We start from the raw sequence: 26,057 nt of genomic DNA on the forward strand, positions 1-26,057 counted from the left end.
CATCCATACACTGCATGAGAGGCTGGATTGGGGGCCAGTGGACTTTACTTCTAGGAGAGCGGGTGCATTTGGACTCCATTTCAAGCTCAGTCTGGCCCCTGGTTGTGGAGTAACATCCAAAACAAGTGGAGCACCATTTAGTGGTCCTTGACACAGGTGTCCTCAGTGGAAAAGACCAAAGTCTGTCACAGTGGTGAAACCAATCATCGGAGTTGTACAGGAGTCCTGCTCCAGGGATATGCCACCAATGCTCGCCCTCTGCATGCGATTTGACAGGAGCCTCCATATTGACATTTTAACACTGTAAGACCTGATAATACCCAATTCAGTGCTTCCTACTACACTTTCGATGTTTCATAGCACTATAAGTAACAGATATTGCAAATAACCATTGAGGTACTAAGTCCATCAGCATTGGAAGCAGGAAAGGATTGTGTACTGTGGGCATTCATACTGTTTTATTGTATCTATATATTGTAGTGTTCTTGTGAGTAGAATGTTGGTCGGTGGCAGGTTCTAAGAAAGTGGGAGATGGGAGCATTCTGATGGAGACAGTTTTTTCGACAGTAGCAGCGCCAGCTGGGTGGTTGTAAAGCGGTCTTCATTCCATTACATTTAATCATCAAGAACTACCCTATGTTGTGTGTATTTATCTTCTATACACAAACTACTGATGAGTGGGAAGAAGGAAGGCAGTGCTCACCTTAACCCTGCATTGTGTCCAGCAGGGTTCAACAGGTTCAGTGTGGTGGCCATCAACAGCGATCGCGGAGTGCACTCTATACAAATGTCATTATTGTGCTGTTTTGTCTTTTGCTGTGTCACGGGGCTTGCAGGCTATATTGTTATTAGTAGACCTTGTTTGTGTTTGATTTGGTCTAAGTTCTGGATTCCTGGCCATTTGGGTCGTGGCTTAAATGAACCTTCATTCTCCGGGCGAACCAGGTGGCACTGGAAGTCGGTTTTGGACTGTCTACATTTTGAGTCATCAGTAGGCTCTTTCGTTGTTGTACCTCCTGATGTCTTCATGTCTCCGCGTGTCATTTTTGGAGAGAGTATACTCAATAGCTAGGTAAAGATTTTTTATGATTTAAACATGCGATATGAAGAGCATCCTCAGATCTCAGCAGCAAACACTTAATTGTGGGAGGTATTGTAGGGAGATGCCACTGATCCATTAATTCGTAGTTAATTATTACAGGTTATCTGACTAGTGAATATTTTCTCAATTAATACACCTATATGAAGGCTTGCAAAAAATAATACTTTTAATTAAATATTCAAGTTAATAATCTGAGGATTTTAAAGTTGGTTGGCTGATTGTAATATTTTATTCATCAACAGTGAAGTTTCAAATTCCCTTATTATTCTGCTAACCTCGTGATTGTATCGAGCTTTAAAAAATTCAAGGGTGGCTGCCTCGGAACAGGGGTGGTGGATAAAAAAAATATACTAAACATACCTTCTCCACCGCATGCCTCTCCTGCCGCCGTACGCCTCTCTTCCGTCTCGCCTCTCCCGCCGCTGCATGCCTCTCCACTGTCTACTGTGCTGTAAGGCTGGAAGCACCCATCTTCCAGACTCTTCTAGCCAATCATGACGCTGCAGGAGCAGTGTAGTGATTGGTCTGAGAGTCCTGTTTCGATGCTCAGGAAGTGCCTGGGGGGGCTGGGCATGTACTCACGGGGCTGTGCAACACAGCCCGATGGAGAACAGGCCAAGTGCACTTGACGGTTTGGCCTAGAGGGCCAGTCAAATCATCATGTTCACTTAGAGGAGTGCAAACCACTCCTCCTGCGCTCTAGCGTCACAGAGGCCAGCACCCCCACGACTACCACATAGAAAAATAAAATTATAATAATGTCCTGTTATTATCATAATCTTTTTTTTGCACTGCTGAAATAGCAGTGGGGCAATGCTCCTCCACCTTAGCGGAGGAGCAGCTACTGGCCTTAGTAGAGTTTGGCTGACCGAATACTCTTTCAAACCATGGCATATATCCTGTCCATCACATTACAAGTGACATAGTCTACAATGCACTGCAACAAACAGAGGAGACATCCGCCACGTTTGTGACTGGAGTGTCTCGTCCACCAAACTCTATATCACATTCTTAATTTCCCTATTGAATTACAATGAATAGGAGGACGTTTTAAGAAGGAGAAATCTAAAATAAAGCTGTTTTGTTGGTTAATAACCTGGGATCCTCTTGTCTCTATTTGTCACGTACTGTAGACTCCATGCCTATTTCGTGGTGTAGGCCAACCTAAGTGTCAAAGCAATGATTTTGATCACCGTTGCCTAAAAACATTTCAGCATGCCCTTTTCTATTTGGGAATTATTTTTCACAGGTTTATAAGCAACATTAATGCTGACTGTGGTATTGTAACTATGTTGCACCTTGGTAATCGCCGTTGCTCACAGAGTCTGCTAATCATAACACATTCATATGTCCTGGACAAACCCTGGTGGTGTGTAAGGTCTTGTTTTTTTATTTATTTTTTTATAAGGTGTGGCACTTTTCCAATCAATAGCAACATTTTCTGAAGCATCGTAGAAATTCCACACCCATTTCATAAACACATGTGTGATAGACCCTAAACATGTCATGTTTACTACCAAAACTAAAATGGATAACTCTGGCTGCTGGTTTGATCTTTTCAGGCCAAAATATTTATAGGCTCTGATATCCTGCTGGTGCCGAAAATTCATTGAAATAATTCAGTTATATTTATCATGAATGAGACATGGCTCTGTAGCAGTTGTGTTAGGGAACAATGCAAACTTATAAACTGCATGAAAACGTTTACTGCTCTATACCATCATAACTGGCCCATTTATTATCTGCATTTGGGCTTATGCCTTTATGTATGACACATCTGTTTATAGCATTTATAGTGTTTGTATAGGCTGTAGTATGAAATAACACAGATGTTATTACACACAATGAAGTCAATATCCTGTCAAAGCAATACCTTAACAATGAATACACCTTTTATTAGACTGCAGAAAAATAGAGCAATTTGACAAGGAAGCAAATAGGAAAACAGAAAGTTCATACACTTTATTGGGTAAGATACATCCCTAATCACAGTTATATTGGAATTACAGCAGAGCAGTATAAAGAAAATAAAATGTAATTGTATGTGCTGTGCATACACAATTCCAGTTAAAAGGGTCAAAGGCAATGACTCTGAATCAGAATTTGCCTCACAGGAATAACAGAGAAGGGTAAATTTGCAACCCATGAAGGTTTATTAACACATTAGTAAAGTTACAATCTTAAATCGATTCAGTTGAGTATAAATCAATAGTCGCCTGAATACAGCATGTATGAATATTGTCCAGACAATTCAGTTTTGCAAACTCAAATACATGCTATTAAAGACAGCATATGTAAAGTAAGAAAATGCAAATCACATGCAGGGAATCTCTCTAATGCTTAGCCAAGGTTGTGGGTAAGACAAACTGGTATTAGTAAATATAGCATAGAAAGTAGATCCAAATAAAGGTTCCAAACATGAAAAGGAGAAGGGTACTTGCTCTAGAAAGTAAGTCTATGAGCACAAACTGAAGGATCATTTGGTCTTAAGAGAAAGTAAGGGAGAGGATGTCCGCTCGCAAAAGTGGACAGGGCAAGTCTGTAACTAAACGCAAAGCATACAATTAAATCATCAAATCCAAGAAAAGATACATCTCTCACAGTTCCTATTGTAATAGGAATCTATCAAAGTTCAGTGTTCCCGCTGTATTAACTGTTGACCCTTCTCACAGATAATATAATGCCAAATTTGACCATCATATCGACCTTTGCTATAGCTCACAAACAAATATTCACCTCCTCTGTCTCCCATCCTGTGCAGGTGCTATGTGTCCTCATATAATCAATTAATTGTAATAAACATGCCTTTCATACAGTAAGAGAACCAAACATAATACAAGTAATTAAAATACTATGTTTTGAGTGCTTGGAACAAAAAGAGTTCTGCACAGCAAGCATAAAAGCAATGTTTTTATTTTCAATATGGAGGCCTAGGCCCATGTTGACCCATGTCAATTTTATGATGCACATATCCTAACTATAATTAATAGTAAACATGCAAATCATTTGTTTCTCTAAATGTAAAATAATGTGTGCATACATATAAGTGATGGTTAAGCATGTTGCAATTTAACATATTATTAAGAGCAAATAAATAATGATGACGTTACAACATTCCCTCTGATGGCTCGTGGAGCCATTATAAAACATCCACCATCATCTTTCATGACCATTCAGAATCTGTTCTGACCACTGTTGCTTATGCTTTGATTCCTCTAGCTCCTTCAACTCATCATAGACATAACACTCTCTCTCTTCCAATTCTATTTCTTCCTTCTTTCTTTTCAATCCCTTGCCATCTGCTGATTTCTCCACACATATCTGGTATGTATTATTTTCCCTTTCATCAACTTGAATCAGTTTATCATGAAGAATAAGCAAATTATACAAACTCCCAAAATCAATATAGACTTCAATATAGCATCCAAAACTCCTCTACCTTGTCCACTAAGTAATTTGCCTACAACAGAAAATGAAATCCCAGTTGCTTCCCCAGCAGTTCCCTAACTCCTATAAGTCTTAAGATAGACTTGTAATATTCTTCACATACTTGTTGATCTCCTTGCTTTTATCTCGCACATATGTGCACCACTGCTGGGCATGTGACACCTTACAAACGCCGCCCTCTTCTACAAGCAGTATATCTAAAGCTAATCTATTTTGAAGAACCATGGCTCAGTAATGGGTAACTGTAATTTTACATCATTCAAAATCACACCTACAGAAGGAATAAAAGCACCACAAACATCACCCACTAGTTGTAATGCACTGCGAACAGATCACCCATGAGTGGCTTTTCTCTTGTCTTCTAATTCACTTGCACAATATACTTTTTGAAACACTCAGCCCATATGACAACTACCCACCCAAATAGAAGGCAACTGGAAAAAAGCATTTGTCCCACATATATAATACACACCAGGGGTTGCAGGTTCTCTTCCAACCAGAATATGCATTTTTAATTTCTACTCCTTGTACACACTTAGTCCAGCCAACTTCTAGTGCATTCTTAATCCCTCATTTTGGTCTTATAACCCATATTGTCCCTTGTTTCTCCATATCCACACTCAATCGAGGATGTATTGCTGCGTCTTTTAATTCGTGGTCTTTCTTTTCCCAACTAGTAGCCTTACTGTTTGCTCAATCCTTTGCAGTCTGTTCCCTTCCTGCTTCCAATTCTTCCATAAAATTTTTTTCATTCCTGTTTATTTTCCAAGTGAGATTTCCTTTGTTATAATAGGACAGCAGGATATCACCACCCAAAATATTTCCAATTTCCTTTACAGCTCTAACTGCAGAATGCAGATTCAGCCCTCTAAACATAGGCACCCCATGTATGGGTTTGTTAAAATTCAAAAACCGATAGTCTTAACTACCTTGACTTTTAAAAAACTAGTGATATTCTTCAAGTTAGGGGATAAGTTAGTGGAATATGGCGGTATTTTAAAACACCAGCAATAGGTATTGGCAAAAAGTACACACATAACACACTTTAGCATTTATATTAGATGTGAATACCTTGCAACTGCTTGAAGAAAACATTATTTGAAAAATTACCCTTGGATCCTTTATAATGCAGAAGCTCTAAATTAAACTTATGCCGCTCTTCTACGGTAGCAGGGGTAGATTGTGTATCAATAATAAAGGGCTCTGCAGGGGAACTCAGACATGTTAGTAAGCATTTTATAAATGAAATCCTTGATACTGTGACCACCATTGCTTTACATTGGTTTCATGAAAGGATCACTATGATTTCTCGTGAATCCGAATGGGAAGGCAAAACTCAGACACAGCATTCTGCTGGTTTAAATCTGCAAATGGTTGATTTGTCCACAATGGATATCAAGTTAAACTGCTTTATCGGCAATGCCTATCACTATGTCAATCATCTTCTATAGTGTCACCCCTATGTTTCTAGTGGAATCTTGACCCCATAAGTCATCACAAAGTTCAAGGTAGAAGTTAATTCATCCAGAAGTGTTAGTTGACTTTAGTTCAGTCAAATCAACATTTGTCAAATTCAAAATGTGGCAGCTTTGATCATGGAGGTTTCTCTGTAACAGTTTGTCAGTAATCAGTCTCATGTCTCTTCAAGTAAGTTTCACTTTCAGCAATAGGCATCTGTGTTCTCATCAACTACCTGACTACTGGCTTTTCAATGTCACTTTTGCTTTGCTCACTGGTTTGTGTCTCCTTGTTGATGATTCCTGGAATTCGTTCTTCAGACACATGAACTTTCTGTTTTCTCCATGCCTTCTTCAGCTTTCATTTCTTTGCCCTCCTCTGGTCACATTGCTTGTCCCTTCTCCAGGCTCAGAGTCTGCCCTTATAACTTCTTCAGTTTGGGTCCCTGTGGCTACTCGTGGCTAGGTCACCAGAGGCCCTACACTTGTCTCGAGTGAACTTTGGAGACACTTGTGTGCACTCTTCTTCTCCCTCTGAGCTCTCTGGTTGCTTTAAGTATGGCTTGTGTGACTCAGTAGTGGCTGTTACCACTACTTCTCCAGTTTATCTCACACTCCCAGTATGTGACACATGAATCCAGTTTGGAAGGCCTCCCGATTTAATAGTAGTGTTTGTAACCAGAATCACTTGAGAGAGGCCACACCATCGGGGATCCAGGGCCACATACTTCTTCACCAGAACGAAATTGCCAGGACTGAGGTCATGGCACTATTCTTGCCTTAGGAGAGGAGGTGCCAGTTCAACCTGGTGAGAGACAGAATGCACCACATCATCCAGGCCTTTGCAGTAGTAAAGAATCTTTTCATCTGTAATATTCAGAAGTGCAGCTGCAAGCCCAGCAGGAAGTCTCATGGCTTTGCTCATGAAAATTTCAAGTGAGGACAAGTCTGTCCTTTAATTTGGAATACTCCTCAGACTAATAAGTACCAATTGAAGAGAGTCAGGTCATTTCAAAGATGTAGATGTGCACATTTAAGCAAGACAAGATGTCTGGGTCCCCTTAATCTGCTCCATGATGCGGGGTACCTTAGGTTGGTAACTTCCATGGAACCTCTGATCAACCTGTAAAGCGGCACACAAGTTTCATCACCTCTTTCTTGAAGTGATTGCCGCAGTCTGATTCCAGAGAAACCAGGATTCCAAAATGAGTTGTCAGCTCCCTAACAATAGTTTGGCCACAGTAAGACTGTCATTTCTTCTAATGGGCTATGCCTTAACCCACCGGGAAAAAAACTAAAGACAAACCACCACCAGAATGTAATGGAGACCATCACACACAGGCATCTAGACAAAGTCAAACTTCATATGACGAAAGGGACCAACTGATCTTCCTATGTGACTGGAAAGAACTGGAGTACTCCTTCCTGCATTTAGCTATTGGCAAGCGGCACACCTATGACCTAATTCCACTGCAACCACATGGATCCTGGGCTTAAGCCAGCATGTACAAAAGAGATGAACCATAGCATCTCAGCCTATGTGTGTAGCACCATGGAAATATTGTGCCATAGGTAGCAACACAGAGTCAGGCGACATAAGATGACCATCTACAGAAACTCGAACATCATCCTTACTGTAGTACAACCTGCTTCTTCCTGCATGGTCTTCACCTTTTCCCACATATCAGCAGTGGTCAGCGAAAGGCTCATAGACGTGTCATACTCCGAATAATTTGAAAAATCTCCATTGAATTTGCAAGACTTGAGAGCACAATATATGCCTATTTCACCTGCGTGGTGGTTGCAAAACAAATTCCACTCGTGTGTGCTGCACACTTTACAATAGGCAGTTCAGTCATTGTGATGCATCTACAATGCATCAAGAAGTCTCATAACATAATGACCATTCATGTGAGGGAAGCCAGACGAGGTGATGAAACCCCTCTGGTACCATAGCTGGCAGAATTCATGACCACGGCAGACCCCTTCTGGCTATCGGTATAGATGGTGATTCCTAAATTGTCAGAAACACAGCAGGCTCTAGTAAGAGGAATCAGTGCGGCCACCTGTGTACAGGTTACATTACACAGACAGGAGGCTACCACTACATCCTCTAAAGGTGCAAACAGCATAAGCTGCTTTCAAAATAATATCTTAAACAAGGGCTGTCCACAAATAACATATATTTAGGTTCTTCCAGAGGGACATCTCGAATATCGGGTCATGGCTTGGTAAACGATTCAGTACCATCCTGGCATTCATGCTCAAACCCATCGTCATCTTCATCAACAGGAGGCAAAGGCAACAATGTAGCAGGATTGAGACTCAAGCACCTCCACAGAGTAATGTTCTCAGCAGAAAGGATAATCACTTCATACTTGATAGGTTCACTGTTGGTCATGTGTTAAGTTTAAAGGCTTCTCATAGTCTGGCATTCCTAGAACCAGGGCACGGCAGAGACTCTCAGCTTGAGGAAGGCTTTTTCCCAATCATTGTACCATGGTATCAGATCTGACACATCAATCAATCAATCAGGATTTGTATAGCACGGCAGCTTTACCTGTGAGGATCTTCAGGTGCTGTGGCATCTTTTTGTGTAAGCCTTGGTAGAGGCTTGGCCATTAGGTAAAAGTTAGGAATCCACTGACGACAGTAGCTCATACTTACCAAGAGCTTCCTAACTTCTCTCTGCATTTTTGGATGGCTCATTTGCAATTTGGCAGATATTCTTTCTTGGGGTACTCTCCTTGCTCCTTTATGAATTATATTGCTCTAGATACAGGATTTGTTTCTGCCAGTACTGCACTTTGAGTGGGGACACCTTATTTCAATTCTCAACCAAATGATTCAACAGGGTTATGGTATATTGCTGCCGTGCCTCTTGGGTTGTAGATGCCACGAATATGTTGTCGATAAATTGGATCAATAATGAATTACATGGCAGCTTTAATGTCTCAGATTCCTTTTCAAGATCTGGTTGAAGATTGAGGTCTCTTTATACCTGTGAGGAACTCAGCACTGTACCAGAACTTTATTTTAGAACCAGAACAAGAAGAGGATCTGGCTGGCTTCATGCAGTGGAATGAAAAGGACAATTGGTTCAGGTCCATGAGTTTGAAACATTCAGTATCACAGGGGATCTAGAATAGCATTACAGATGGATTCAGTACCACAGGACAACATGGGACGACGATAATATACATTTTTAGCAGGTCTTGCGTGACCTGCCATTTTTTTGTTTGGTTCCTGTATCCCCACAATCGTAGAATTACAGGTACTCCCTAAGATCTTTTTTAAAATGCTTTGCTTGAACATGGATTCAATTATAGGGGTTATTCCTGCCACTGTCTCTAGTGAGAGGTTATATTTGAGCTTTCGGGGGAATTGAGCATTCTTTTTAATTGTAATCCTTACAGGTTCAACACCTTTAATCAGGCCAGTGTCATTGCCAGTGTAATCCCATATGTCCTCCTTTACAGAGTCATTTAAGTCGGGTAGCAAGTACTCTTTAGTCAAAACAGGAAATAGCCCAACAACTGGCTTCTGAGTGCTCAATTTAAAATTGGCATCTTCATCATGTGTCTGAAGCTCAACACCACCTGGTGCTCGGTAAATCACACATTTAAGCTTGCACAAAAGATCTCTTCCAAACAGGTTAAACTGGCTAGATTCACATATCACTAACAGATGGTCCTCTACAAGGGAACCTACTTTCACAGAGACTTGGATAAAAACAGAATGTATTATTTGCTTATTTGCAGCACCTACAACCTGGATTTGTTTCCCTGAGAGGGTTAGGTTTGGAACTTCTACTGTTCTTACAGAAGAACGGGTAGAATCGGTGTGAAAAATAATACAAGGTGGCCATTTAACTTTCCTTCTACATATGGGCCAACATGGTCTACCTCCAAGATTGCGCCAGGCATGCTGTACTCCCTTCTCAGCGACCGTCATTATAATGGGTCAGACCGTGGCTCTCTGGAAGTAATGAAGACCAGGAACTGTTGGAAAGTTTCTAAACTTGGAAGGGGTTCTGGTGAATTCGGGCAACTTAATTTGCATTAAACCTCAGAGTAGTCAGATTATTGGGAACCCCTTCCCATTGTGAATGCTTTGTCTCTACATTTCAGTAGTTCGTAAAAATTAATGTTTTGCCACTGTAATTCGGTCACAAAACAATACATACTATTGCTAATCGGTATTTGGAAGGGACACCCTAAGCAAACCGAAATGATGATTCTATAGAATCGCAGTTTGGGGTTTGTACTTCAAAAAAAGCTTTTTTGCGGCCACGTTTGTGACCTCAATAATGCTTCGTACATTTGGCCCATTATCTTGAACTGAGGCTAAAATCAAAAAAATCAGCAGTATATCAGTGACAGTGAAGCAGAATTTGTCCCACATGAACAACAGAGAAGGGTCTAACCGTGAAGGTTTATTTCAAATTAGTAAAGTTATCATCGCAAATTGTATCAGTTAAGAATAAATCAGTAGTCAACTGTAGCAGTGGCACGAAGCGGACGCACAGCGCCTTTTTTCCCTGACCGCATCGACGGAGGGCACGTCCACCTACAATTTAAATCCCGAAACGGCCAGAAATAGCAATATTTACCCGCGCTGCCACAGGATTAGAAGACTATTTCCTCATTGGGAACTCTTCTCCCTCCACTACAAAGGAGAGTAAAACGGTTTTAAAGAAAAAAGTTTTAACATTTAGATTGTCTCAGAGAAAGAAAATATAATGGTGCCAAACAGCAACCTAAGCTTGAAATTACTACTTGATTTAAACAACGAGCTTGTATACACCACACGGCCCACACCTCAAAGAAATAAAGGAGCCATAGGATTACGAAGGCCATTATCCTTTTGTTCTCAAGGTGAACACCTGAAACAATTGTGAAAGAGAGTCATTAACTGGTCTTGATAAAGCAGGAATAAATTAGGAAAACAATTGAAACGCGTCAACACCCTAACAACATAAACAATCTATTTACCCAGCATTGCTGGAATAAGGAGCAAAAACTTTCAATTTATCGTGCAATGCTAGTAAAAACATTTTTGAGAATAGATGTGTTAATCTTCAAGACTAATTAGATTGGTCTGTATTTGGAACTCTCTTTTGCTGCTACACTGTATTTATTATGAAATGTAATTGTTTAATTGTGTTTTAGTTTTTATTATGACATGTTGAGCTGAATGTTCAGTTCTTTTAAATTGATGAATTCAAATCTTATGTAATGAAATAAATGTGGTATAATGTTCGTACTGTATAGTTGTCCTCGAGTTATGTATGGTGTAATCTGTCCTCCAATTATATATGGCACAATAACTTACCTTAGAGTGAATGGTGAGAGAAAGTAGTGAATGTAATATAGCACAAGTCGTCAACTAGAGATTTTTCCATATTTGACGCATAGACAAGTTACCCCATGGGATTTCTTTTATTCTACTGTCAACTGTATACAGAATGTACGAAGATTATTCAACCAATTCAATTCAACAAATGCAAGTACACATTATTAAAGAGAGCACATGAAAAGTAAGATAAAATTCCATACCCATTAAGGCAAATTAGTGACCATTCGGTCTCAAGAGAAAAAGAAAGGGAGAGGATGTCCGCCTACAGATCATCTAATTCAGGAGAAGATACACCTCCCACAGTTGGACAGGGCAAGTCTCTGACAACATACAATGAATTAATCAACTTCAAGAGAAGATGCATCTTTCACAATTCCCACCGCAATAGGAACCAATCATAATTCAGTGTTGCCCCTATACTTGGCATCTGCCTCTTTCTCACTGATAACTTAATGCCAGATTCTTCAATCACCACAGCTTTCGTGATACCTCACAAAGTAGTATTCACCCCCTCTGCCTCCTATCTCGTGCAGGTGCTAGTACCATCATCGAACCAATTAATTGCAACAAACATGATCTTCACAAAGTAAGCTAAGTAAAAATAACACATTCAAAGAAAACGCTATCATTTGGTGCCAGAAACAAGAAGAGAAGTATGCAGAGCAAGCAGAAATGCAATGCTTATATTTTCAATATGGAGTCGAGTGCCTAGGCATAACTCATGTCTGATTTAAGATGTCCATTTCCTAACTATAATGAATAGAAAACATATAAATCACTTGTTTCACTAAATCTAAATGTAAAATAATGGGTGCACACATGTAAGAAATGGTTAGGCATGTTGCAAGTGAACACATTATTAAGGCAAATAAATGGTGATGACTTTACATCACCAGGAGCCATGAATGCATACATCGACAGCACAGTGGGATTTTATCCCAGGTGTCTGAGAGTCTAACATGTAGTTGAACAAAAATCAGCAGTCAAAATGAACAAGAAGCCCACTTAATACCCAAGTTAAGAATTTCAGCATGCGAGTACTAATGCGAGTACTATAAAAATGAAGCAGAAATGTTTCCATTCAGGTTTGGGATCTTAAAAGTTTGTATGCTAACATAGTTTTTCTTTGACTCACTAGGCTAACAAAATGTGTGCTGTGTTTCATATGTCACTGTTCTGTGCACCTTGATGTTAAATTTGTGAATGCAGAGATGAAATCTTAACCGGTGTGTTTGTTTTCTCTCTTAAGACAAGGATGAATGTGCTGAAAACATCTGTGATCAAACGTGTGTGAACACACCTGGAAGTTATGCCTGCTACTGTGATGGAAAGAGAGGCTACAAGCTGGCTAAAGACATGAAAACCTGTGAGGTATGACTTAGTGTATTGAATACCCCAGTTGCCGCAGAAAATGTACGCAACTAATTTGGTTTTAAACGGACCCCATAGTGACCATCTGTTCTCAAAGTAAAATGGAGGTACATTTGAGATCTCGGTTTAATAGCAACACAGGGATTTATCTGTATATTGTGAATAGCAGTAATCACTATGTGACCGTTTATAAGGTGTTTGTTTATTTACCATTTTCAGTCACAGCGGTAGACAGATAAGAGTCCAACACTGGGGAGTTGTGATTATATAAGAGACAAGACTATGGAGAACAAATAGCAGAATCTGTAGAGTTGCAGAACTAATAGAAATGGTCACTGAACTGCCATCATTTCTCTATTACCATATGGGATTTGGAGGAGACATAACACTTGGAAAAGAGTGACAAGTCACAACCATTGACTCCAATTGTAAACTAACCTTTTTTCATTTCTATTTTTTTAAATCTATCATCTACAACTCAAGGCTGAATTGGGATAGTAACCATTGCTTACTAATCAGCTGATGCAATTAGCTGCTAGACTTAAAACTGAAGGCTTATACAAAAAATATCTTGAGATTTTAGTTGTGTGTTGTTTTGCAGTTAAATATGTGCAAAAGGGGTTGTAAAGAAGTTTACAAGGTTTACAAGCAGCACTGTAGAGGTACCATTCATATCCTTTAATGAGGCTCTGATACTCACTATTACCAGCTGTAAAAATTAAACCATAAATCTCAACTTCTATGTATATGATTTTAGCAACAGTATAATTAAACTTAAGCACACCACTTCAGTTAAATATTTTGTCGGGAACAGCTGGTTGGCTAGTTCACAAACATTTGTACAAACTAAAGTATCCTTTTCACAAATATTTACCTTGCTTTGGTTTCTGTAATAAATGTATTAACAAAAAATAATTTGCCACTTTTATTTTCAAAATTTTACAATAACTACAAGTCTTTGACTTGTGAATGAATGAATATATTTTTGCTATACGTCCTTTTGTGGATTCTAGACCATTTTTTGTTCAGAAGTAAAAAAAACATTATATAACACTAACAAGCTCCTTGCAAGCAGTTGTATTGAACTGCTGAATGGTGAACCAATAATAAAGTATGATGAATATATTGTAAGATGGCTGCCATATGTATGATCAGTCTACGAGTAGTGCAGAAGTGGCAGCACTGACGTTTCAGTGCTCACAAAAGCACCTTAAATAGATGCTTCTGAAAATATAGCAACCCCTTAGTTCCCGGGATGGATGGTTTAAGCTGTCTGTAAGCAGACCTATTGTTCCAGTACATAACATGTACTGAGAGTGTGCTTTAGGGTAGCCCTTTGCTCATGATTAGATGGCTTTGTTGTCAGTCTCAGTTGTCTCCTCTTGACTCGATGGTGCTCCTCCCTAGTCACTATTTGTCCCACCCAACAGCATTTCAGTTTCACAGTGTTCTGATTGGGTCTGTCCATTGCTGATATCGTCTGCATTTAGTTAAGTATTTTTTTCTTTCACTTTAAACACACAGTGACAGTGCATGTATTGTGCTCTCTCACCCTGTCCCATTGCTTTGCTTCCCACTTCCCCTTTCCCTACCACCCCTCATTATCCAATGTTTCATCGTCTCACCTCAGCTCATCCGTTGCTTCCCCTGCCCATCATTCCCAGATTTGACTGTGTGGATGTGTGCTCATTCACGATATCTATCTAAACCAAAACAAGCATTGGTTAAGCCTGTAGATTTCACTGCTGAGACCTGTTGGCTTTGACAATGCTTATTTTGCACCACATCCATCAGGCAACACTGTCAACTTGTAACTGATCTGGTGCACAATGGCCTCACTCACCAGCTCCACAATGCAGCTGGGAATGCAAAAGCCCATATATAACTGCCGAAATCTAAACAGTGGTTCCAGTACAGCATGAGATTTTGCGGAGGAGGCGATCCGGACCGGTATGCTGGTGAAACGAAGCAGCGCTAATTTGCTATTTATATGAGTACACGGACTGGTTTTCTATTGCCAGCATGACCGGTGGATTTTCATAAATTACGATTTGATCCCAATTCTTTTCATAACCCTGGCGATTAAGGCTTACAGGACCAATATTAATTACTTCCTATGTGGCAATGATATTGCTTATAGAGTTCTCTGTTTCGTGACAGCTGTTTTGAAGGTTGCGTGTTCGATGCACCTCTCTATTGGAGGACTTACCTTTGTCGATACAGATATTTTATTGATATCCAGTGGACGCTCTTATGTCTGATGTTCTGTCCTGATGATGACCCTTTAATTAATTACGGGTGGAGTTCTGGACTTTTTGGTTCCGTCCAGAGGTGTCAGGGTACAACACCCGAAGACCCCGGAGTTCCACCTGCCTTGGTGCACAAATGAACAGAAACACGGGCTTCTCGATGGTGGCGTCAAAGACCAAAGGTTTATTACTGCAGGGACACAGAAGTCACAGAATCTACACACGGGCAGAGACTAGGAGCCTGTTCGATTTGTACAAAGTGGGTTGTTCCTTATATATGGTTTTTTATGCTAGGGGCAAATTCTTTACATGTAATACATTCCCAAAACCTTTGTGTCTAAAACAATAAATATTTGGTGTTACACAGGAACCGTCGATAATATCTGAGGCCAAACATTGCGAAAAGAGGGGTTCCCACTAGTTTGTCACAATTCCCTGTCAATATTGCATTCAGGACCCGGACCGCCTCATCGTAAAGTTCGTTACCTCCCCCTAATAAAGATTCAGAAAGAAAGAAACAGAGCCAGGTGTGGAAGATAGAAAAGTGGGATAAGGGATGTTTGTGGGTTGTAAATGGGCAAGGCTACCGGCTTCGGCCGCCTAATCATGATCAGGTACAATGGACACGAAGACCAGTTTGGCAGGACTGGCCTCGGGCAGAGGAGGCAGCCTTTGTCGAGTCATGCAGCTACAGCGTGATCTGGTTTAAGGTGCACGTGTCATGTAAGAGGTGAATCTCCGGCTAAGGCTACGTGTCCTTAATCAAAGTGGAGTGAATGAAGTGATCAGAGGCTATTGCATATGTGAGGGCAAGGAAACACAAAATGGCGGTCATGATCTAAGATGGATGCCGTGGGTATATCAGAAATATGTCAATGGAAGGAGTGCTCTTGCTCGTAGCGTAGCGAAAACACTAGGATATACTAAATGGATCATTTGCGGTTCACTGATACCAATATTAGGTATTTCCGACAAACTTAAAAACACGGGTTCAAGTCGTCACGGAACCGTCACGGAACCTCAGACCCTCCTTTTGCCCTTACATAGGCAATTACTCAGTCTATGTCAGAATCTAGTTCTATGCTCATCAGGTCAGTGACATGTTGCTGTATCATCATCCTTTCTCGTGTCTTTTCTCCAAACGCAGGTGGTTTTCTGAGACAAGTCGCAGCACAAAGACTACACAGAGCAGGACCACACTGGATAATCAGACAACATGAGAATAGGAATACTAGGATGACACCAATGACCATTAGAACCTTCCATCCCCACTCTGAGATCAGAGTCCAAAACCACTCCATGAAGGACCAGTTTCCCTTGTCTACATGTATGGAGTCTGAAATCTTGTGCAACTTAGAGATCGCCTCATAGACTGTTGGAGCATTATTAGGAATAAAGACACAGCAGCTCGATTAGATCATTCTGCATACCCCACCTCGATCTGCAAGTATAACGTCTAGAACCATACGGTTCTGCAACGTCATGAGCCTATCCGCCTGAAGCTCAGCTGTCAGATTGCTAAGGGCACCAGCAGTTTCAGTAATAGTAGATTCAACTACCCGTGTTAGCTGACGTATGTTTCTACTATTGGCCATAGGTCCCCAGAACGGAAGGAAGCCTTTGAAGAAGTCTCCAGCTTCCTGACCAGCGGTATCTTCCTTGCTGAAGACACCTCTCGCTACTCTTGTTCGGTGGTAATCAGGTGAAGCAGTGTATGTCGGAGGCAATAATCGAGCAATATAACATGATCCTGAGAAGTCGGCAGGCAACCATGTATAAGCTCTGTCTCGACAAATGAAATAGGTACCCCTAGCAGTAAGAAAAGCAGGGGAAGAGTTAGCCGGAAACACATAAGTCTCTACGCACTCACTCCTCCCTAGCTGAGCTCTCGGATTTCTCCCATTACCTTGCAAACAGACCTGACCTCGGTGAGGTACGACCCAGATTGGAGTTGAGCTTTTACGCTTGCTTTCTCCTAAACTAAGGCGATACTCTGAAGTATTCCAACTTAAATATACTCGCAATTCGTCTCTAGGGTATGATGGAGTATTATTGACGTCCTTGACCATGTCAATAATTCCCTGGACTAAAGCTTTGTTAGCAGAGTTATATTTAGTGGAACGTGGTGGACGTGGAGGATAGGTTTCAAGGGCATAAGCAAAGATGGTTTGGAAGGCCTGAAATGATCCATTATAGCTGTAAGGCAAAACCAAATACGGAATACCTTTATCCATAGTGTGAGGTATCAAGCCACATACCCAGCAGTCTGTAGTGTTAACTACCAGTTGGTGTTGGTGCAAGAGCTGTACAAAAGTGTTGTTGGTGAATTCTGAGCGTCTGGCTTGCTCATGTTCCGGAAACGAATGAAAAGAGTGTATAGAAGAAACAGTAGAAGTAGCAGGATCAAGGGGAGGTACTGTAGAAACTGGCACAAAAATCAAATTTATGCTAAAGACGATTCCACCCACCTATGTTGCTAAAATAATCAAGAATGTAATGGCACATTGCATCAAAAAGCATTTGCTATGAAGAATTCTATTAAGTCTGTTTCTGCGAACGTAAATCACATTCTTTCGTTGCAGCGCAGGAAGCTCCATCTTCTACAATCCGCTCGCGACCACTGATGATGTGTACGTAGATGAAAATGCCTCTATCAGCCCTGGGAGTTCCCAGAACCAACAGAAAGATCGACCTTGTGTCAGACCCCTGCAAATTCAAACTAGGCACACAGCCACGACCCTACGGCTACCCAGACGGCAAGGCAATTTTAAAAACAATAAACAATAGCAAACTTCCTGGCTGAAGGCAAAAGGTTCAATATATCAAAATCACAATATGCAGTTGCCTGCTTTATTTGTCCTTTTTATGGCTTCTAAGGTTGTATTTTTTCTTCGCTGGTACTGTCTGATCGGAAAATAGTGTATTACTAGCAGCTGTTGCAGAGTTTAAGTTCGCAGATAGCAAAGTTTCTTCTGATGCTGGAGACAAATGTTCAGTGTTCAAAGGAGTCTTTTCAGGAGGAGAGTCAAGTTTCAAAGTGTCAGTAATCAAATCGGCATCGCTGAAAGGGATAAACTTCGGAGTGATTTCAGATTCGGAGGCACCAATTCCCTTCTTCACCCAGTCGTCGTAAGGCAGCGGCAAAGGAACACGCTTTACGTGAGAAGCGTGAATCCAATGCTTACGGCCAGCGACACGTACGGCTGTCCTCGTAGCCAGTAGGACCTGGAAGGGGCCGATGTAGCGAGGCTGAAGATTCTTTGTCCTCGCGAAGTTTCTGACCACCACGTGGTCGCCGGGTTTCAGCTGATGCCCTGGACTCTCCGGAGGTTTTGGCAAAGCATCGAAGACCTGTTGATGAATAAGACTTAATTTAGCAGTCAAGTCGTAAAGGTAGTCTATCAACATAGGCTATTCAATGGAGCAAAATTGTTTAGGCCTTGGCACACCCCAGATATTTGCCGGGCGGCCAAACACAATCTCATATGGAGAAAGCCCTATTCTAGAATGCACTGTTGCTCTCGTTGATAACAAGGCCAAAGGAAGTGCGTCTGGCCAGGCTAAACCTGTGGATGCTTGTATTTTGGCTATCTTAAGCTTCAGAGTGCCATTGTAACCCTCGACTAAACCAGCAGATTGGGGATGGTTTGCACTATGGAATTTTTGTTTCAATCCTAGACCAGCACACACACTCTGCATAACTTTCCCTATAAACTCACTTCCGTTATCTGACCATACAATCCGTGGCATTCCATACCTAGGGAAAAATTCCTTGAGAAGAATTTTAGCAGTTGATAAGGCAGTGTTGTCTTTTAGTGGGTATGCTTCTATCCACCTGGAAAAAGCACAAACTACCACCAGGACGTACTTTAAATTGTTGCAGCGTTCCATGTGAATGAAGTCTAACTGAATCACTTCAAAGGGGCAGGAAGGAGGAGCGAAATGACCAGCTGGAGTTGGAGTTCCCTTGCCAGGATTATGCATCAAGCACACCATGCAATTTTTCACCACTCTTTCTGCACACTTACTGATTCCCTCATTCTTCCAGACCGGAGCCAACATCTTACATATCCCTTTAGAACTTATATGCGCTGCTCCATGCGCCATCGTCACTACTGCAAGCACATACGCATCAGGCAACATCCAACGCTGCTGTTCTGTCAAATCAATCCAACATCCATTCGAGTCCAACTTGCCCGTACTTTCTCTCCATACACGTTTCTCTTCCTCAGTCGCTTCTTTCTGAATCTCTTTCACACTTTCCATAGTGTCCTCACACATTCCAGACTCAGCAATCCATCTTGCGGACGTAGCAACGTACATTCTACTCATCGTGTCTCTAGCTGTCTGTTTAGCAGTTTCATCAGCAAAGGCATTCCCACGACCAACATCATCCGTGATTGCTTTATGAGCACTGCACTTCACAATCGCAACTTCAGTCGGCAAGGTTAGAGATTCCAACAAGTCGTTAACTAGCTGACCATGTTGGATCTTAGTCCCATGGGACGTAATGAAACCTCTTTCTCTCCACAACCGGCCAAAACTATGGGCCACGCCAAATGCGTACTGACTATCTGTAAACACATTCACTCTCTTTCCCTTAGCTAAAACACACGCTCTCGTAAGAGCTATTAATTCTGCAGCTTGGGCAGAATTCTGACTCACTCTTGCAGTCTCCACAATCGTCTTCAAAGTCGTTACCGCGTAGGCAGCAGTCACATCACCATTCTCCAATTTAAAACATGACCCGTCCACATATAGCGTACCATCTGGGTCGGACAGGGGAGTATCTTTTAAATCGATACGTCCTTTTGTCTCTTCCTCCGTTTTGAAATAACAGTCATGTGGCTCAGAATCACTCGACTCTTGATCAGTCGGCAATAATGTTGCTGGATTCAATACATTGCATCTTTTGATCTGAATATGACTCGCTAATAATGTCAGCTCGTAACCAGATAATCTCGCACTAGTAAGGTGTTGTGTCTTCGTTCGGTTCATGAGTGTATCCACTGCATGAGGAACCATGACCACTAGCATATTATTCATCACCAAACCAGCAGATTGTCGAATGGAAGCCGCAGCTGCCGCTGTAGCCCTCAAACAACTAGGTAACGCTCTGGCTACCGGATCTAATGTTGATGAAAAATACGCACAAGGGCGTTGTTTATCACCAAATTTCTGTGTCAGAACACTCAACGCGCAACCTTCTCTTTCGTGAACGTAGAGCGTGAATGGCTTGCTGTAATCAGGTGTACCCAATACAGGAGCTGAACACAATGCTTTTCGTAATTCAGTAAAACTCTCTTGACATTCATCAGACCATGGCACCGGACTCGGAACATTTTTCCCAGTCAAAGCTACCAATGGTTTCGCTAAAAGAGAAAAATTTGGGATCCACTGCCTACAGTAAGAGGTAATACCTAGGAAGGCACGTACCTCTCTCTGTGTGCGCGGAACACTCATCTGCGTAATTGCTTTTATTCTTTCTGGGGTCAACTTCCTTCCCTCCTTTGACAAGAGATGACCTAGGTAGGTCACTTCTTGGCAGCAGTATTGCATCTTGGAAGGAGACACCTTATGATTCAAATTAAACAAATGATGCAATAGGGAAATTGTAGCTGCTTTGCAAGTTTCCTTGTCATCGGCAGCCACTAAAAGATCGTCTACGTACTGTACTAGGGCAGAACCTGGAGGAAGGACAAAAGAATCTAGCTGACTTTTTAAAGCTTGACTATAAATGGATGGACTTTCACAATAGCCTTGTGGAGCTCGTTTAAATCTGAAACTTCGACCTCCTAAACAGAAGCCGAAAATATCCCTACTTTCTTCGGCTATCGGAATGCTAAAGAAAGCATTCTTTAGGTCAATAACTGAGAACCATTTAGCTGTAGCAGGTATCAATGTTAACAAGGCAGTAATGTCTGGTACTACAGGAAACTGCGGAATTACAATCTTATTAACTTCTCTAAGGTCTATGACAAACCTATAAACTGGAGGTTTTGTAGGGTCAGTTCGCTTCAGAATCGGTAATACAGGACTGTTACAGACATTTCCTCTAGTTTCTTCAACTACACCCTTCTTAATCAAGTCTTGCACAATCAATAAAAGTGCACGCTCACCTTCACTCGATATTTTATATTGGGGAATTCTTGGAAATTTAACATTTGCTTTCAAAGTTACTACATACGGTGGAATTTCTAGGAGACCTACATCATTAGGACCAGTCGCCCAAAGAGAATCAGGGAGTGAACGTAGCTCCGGCGGGAGTGCGTCCATTGACAAGTACATCGGAGAGGTGATATTTTTACCCAATGTAAGCTGTACTCCTTCCGGAGAACAGTACAATGTCGCATATAGTCGTTTTAACAAATCTAAACCAAGCAGATTTTCATTACAACCTGTCGTCAAAATCAGGGGTGCTTTCAATTGGCACGGTCCAACAGAAATAGACAAAGGACCAGATATCGGGTTGTAAACAGGGGCGCCTGAAAAACCTACGGAAACATTTGTTGAGCCAGACAAAGGTGCGCCAGGGAGTTTCGCATGCATGATAGAACTTTTTGCGGCACCAGTATCCAACAGAAACGGTTCGACTACACCTGATGTTGCTACTGCGACATAAGGCCCACTCTGATCCACTGGAACTGATACTACTCCCTCTCTCTGTCCATGGCTGTCCTAGTACACATTTTGTTGAAAACCCTCATCTACTTCACAATAATCTTCAACAAGATATTGCTGAGATCTATTTTGCTGGACAGATTGTCCATTTCTCTGATCAAAGTGATTCGAGGGACGATCATTCGTTTGGGGAGGCATAGCACCTCGTCCTCGTCCTCTAGAATTCTGCACAAAACCACCACGACCTCTTTGAGCTGCTGCTGCATTATTTTGCGCTAAGATCGGACATTCATTTTTATAGTGACCCTCTTTCTTGCAGTACGCGCATTGATTCCATTGATATTGAGGTCTTGATGTACTATAATCTGTCCTTTGGTATGAGTTTTGCTGCGTATTAGTCTGATTCGCGCGAGGCGGATACGCCTGCTGCAAAAGAACTTTAGTTTTTAAATCTTTCGTTTTCTTTTCTGATTTTTCCTTCTCCTCTTTATCCCTATTTTCGTAGTACTGCGCAGTCGCAAGTATTTGCGCTGTCGTAGATACAGCCCACGCACTCTCTGAGTCTTTTAATTTATTGCATAATTCAGGTAACAAATTATGCACAAATTTATCTACAAACAATCTCTGTCCTCCTTCTGTACTCATGTCCTGACCACTATGATCCACAAAAGTCTCTTCGAACCTCGTGAAGAAGTCCGAGACACTTTCGTCTTTCTTTTGCCTACATGCTGACAACTTGTCCCAATTAACACGCAATGCTGGCATCAGAGTCTTCATTAGATCAATTATTCTACCTGGCAGATTAGCGATCAAAGGTTCAGGTTTCGCACCACCTATTTGTTGATTATCTGCTGCAGTGATAGCTGCCCAATCACCACCTAAAGCAGCCTGATGATCTTCTCTACGAATTTTAGCCCACACTGGTTGCGGAACTACATTACCAAATAACATATCAATGTCGGCTAAGTTCATTATACAAGCCTCAACTGTCTGTGTTAATTCCTTGTAATATCCGGCTGGATTCTTACGCGGATCTGGCAAGGCCTGTTTCACTGCTAACACTTCTGCTCGCTTCCATGGAATGTGTATCCACACTCGTTGGAACTGTGCTGGAGCAGCTACAACACCATTCGGTGCGTCAGCTTGCACAGCTTCGCGCCAAATTGGAGGAACCTCCCTCATAGGATATTGGCGACTTAGCTTCATTTTACCTTTCTCTAAATCTCTCGGCGAACAAAGAGATGGATCATTCCTAAAACTTAAAATGAGTTCCATCGCTTGCTTTATTTTCTCACCCACTATCATTCCAGCAGCAAACTCCTTTTGAACCCTAATTAAATCTTCCAAATCTGATTCGACATCGTCTTCTTCTATCTCTTCACGTAACAACGAGCACATCTCATCAAAGACGTATCGTTGCGTTGGTTCTCCCCACTGCATAAATGTGTCTAGCACATCTCTTGTACTATATCTTCTACCCTTCGAAATCCATCTGAGAGCCGTGGAATCTAAAACTCCCCGTTCCTCAGTACTCGGAAGCTGACTCCGTCTCTGTACAGAGTCAGGAGTAGGAGTCTTAATCAAAGTTTTATATATAGGAGACAGCATATTAGTAACCGAATCAGTGATTCTTCGACGAACAGAAAGTGGAGTTAGTACACTCGCAGACATAGAAAATGCAGTAGAGGTAGGAATAGATGAGGAAGCAGTAGGAGTATCGAGAAAAATAATTTCTGGAGCAGTAGGTACAGAGGTAGGTATAGGGGTTGGCAGTGTAGGAAGAGGAGGAGCTGTAGGAACATTTACATTCATCACAGAAAGTACAGGAACTTGATTCTGAGGGATAGGAGCAGGAGCACCAGGTTGTCCAGCAACCGGCAATTGAACATTCGGGACGAGTGGAGTCGTAGCACCTTGTGCATACGGTGGAGGTGACCGTAACAGATAAGATAGCAGAGGATCGTTTTCGGAGTCCTCCAGTATCTTAGCCATTTTCGATGGCAAGGCAGGATAGCACTTGTCAATCGCTAAGTTATGCTCTCTAATGGCTACATCTATGACCTTCTCACACTCGTTAGCCTGCAACTGTTTAGTCGCTTGCTCTAGAGTTAACTCTTCTTGTTCTTTCTGCTCTTTCTTCAACCTTCTCATTTCTCTCTGTTTGGATTCTTTCCGCCAATAACGGAAGGAATCAAACATTGCCGGCCGGGCTTTCTTCTTGAACAATTTCGCTTCTAAGTTATCGAGAATCTCTTGCTCAAAACTACCATGCAGTGGCCAACTAAGGACACCATCCTTCTTACAATAGCGGACCCATATCTCATTATAAGTTATAGGACCCACGCCATACTTACAATATAAATCATATAGGGGAGTCCCAATCGGAGGAACCAGACAAGAGTCCTCCAATCGTGAGTCACTGTTGCAACTAAAACAAGACAACATTTTCCGACTTACCATTTTCAGTCCGGAACACAAAACAAACAAAACACGGAACAAATATGTGCACTCGAACCAAGAACTTAGGCCTACCAAAACGAACTGATGTATCGATACCCAAAACTAAACCAAATAGATTATCGTAACTAGAACAACCAGCGATAATCTAACAAAACCAAACCAAACCAAGAACCGATCAAGGATTTTTAACAATCCTCACAAAGAGTAACCAGCTAGCTATCACTAAATACTTAACTGAGTCACTGAAGACGTCACCAAGGAGAAACCCGTCACGTTTCGCCGTACTAAGGACTGCACCACTTCGGGTCCAAGACAGGGCGACGGTCAAGGCAACGGCCCACTGCAGCCGTCCTGAACGGGAAACCCTCGTGGAAGAGAACTTCGGGCCACTTTTGCGATATGCCGGGATCGATGAAGTGGGGCGCCTCCCTCAGGAATCTTCACACGAAGCTTCTCGAACTCTTCAGGCTTTTGGACCGGTACCGAATGACGTCGCCCCACATTGGGCGCCAATTGGAGTTCTGGACTTTTTGGTTCCGTCCAGAGGTGTCAGGGTACAACACCCGAAGACCCCGGAGTTCCACCTGCCTTGGTGCACAAATGAACAGAAACACGGGCTTCTCGATGGTGGCGTCAAAGACCAAAGGTTTATTACTGCAGGGACACAGAAGTCACAGAATCTACACACGGGCAGAGACTAGGAGCCTGTTCGATTTGTACAAAGTGGGTTGTTCCTTATATACGGTTTTTTATGCTAGGGGCAAATTCTTTACATGTAATACATTCCCAAAACCTTTGTGTCTAAAACAATAAATATTTGGTGTTACACAGGAACCGTCGATAATATCTGAGGCCAAACATTGCGAAAAGAGGGGTTCCCACTAGTTTGTCACAATTCCCTGTCAATATTGCATTCAGGACCCGGACCGCCTCATCGTAAAGTTCGTTACCTCCCCCTAATAAAGATTCAGAAAGAAAGAAACAGAGCCAGGTGTGGAAGATAGAAAAGTGGGATAAGGGATGTTTGTGGGTTGTAAATGGGCAAGGCTACCGGCTTCGGCCGCCTAATCATGATCAGGTACAATGGACACGAAGACCAGTTTGGCAGGACTGGCCTCGGGCAGAGGAGGCAGCCTTTGTCGAGTCATGCAGCTACAGCGTGATCTGGTTTAAGGTGCACGTGTCATGTAAGAGGTGAATCTCCGGCTAAGGCTACGTGTCCTTAATCAAAGTGGAGTGAATGAAGTGATCAGAGGCTATTGCATATGTGAGGGTAAGGAAACACAAAATGGCGGTCATGATCTAAGATGGATGCCGTGGGTATATCAGAAATATGTCAATGGAAGGAGTGCTCTTGCTCGTAGCGTAGCGAAAACACTAGGATATACTAAATGGATCATTTGCGGTTCACTGATACCAATATTAGGTATTTCCGACAAACTTAAAAACACGGGTTCAAGTCGTCACGGAACCGTCACGGAACCTCACGGGTCGAAATGCCGTTGACGCTAATATGTATCCTTAAATGAGAAGAGAATACCTTTTTTGTTGTGTGTTTCTGTTTTGTTTTGAACCATGTTTTTGTAGTTTCCCTCAGCCATGTCCTGTTTGTTTACACATGTCACTATTTATAACTGTAACATTGTTTGTGTAACCTTGTGAGCACCATTATTGTTTTATGTAAAAAAAAACAATTTGATAATAAATGTTATAAATTTAAAAGTGATTATCTGTACATGGGTTTTGGTTATTTCACTAGTTGGTCAGCACTAGCCTCTGGTCTCTTTCTTTTCTCCTTTCTTTTTTAACTAAACTTCTTTAGGATTTTGTTCCTTTGGTCTCAAATTCCTTCTCACCTTTAATGCTATTCTTGAACCACTATTTAGATTTCAGTATTATTTAACCCCTGGTTCAAGTTCTAGGGTTGCCCCTGTTGTTCATAACTATATATAAGTGCCATCATCTAATTTGCCAGCAAAGGGAGAAGGTTGA

At 41.7% G+C, this 26,057-nt stretch overlaps 1 protein-coding gene across 1 annotated transcript in view; it reads left to right on the forward strand.

Moving 5' to 3' along the window:
- PROS1 (protein S) overlaps positions 1-26,057 on the forward strand; it is a 469,412-nt gene that overhangs the window by 265,566 nt on the left and 177,789 nt on the right. Inside the window, exon 8 of the mRNA XM_086934426.1 lies at positions 12,614-12,735. Within this exon, the coding sequence (XP_086790552.1) occupies positions 12,614-12,735 (122 nt within the window). The remainder of the gene's footprint in view (positions 1-12,613; positions 12,736-26,057) is intronic.

This window comes from Lissotriton vulgaris, chromosome 8 (assembly GCF_964263255.1).
Source record: "Lissotriton vulgaris chromosome 8, aLisVul1.2, whole genome shotgun sequence".
NCBI classification, from domain to species: Eukaryota; Metazoa; Chordata; class Amphibia; order Caudata; family Salamandridae; genus Lissotriton; species Lissotriton vulgaris.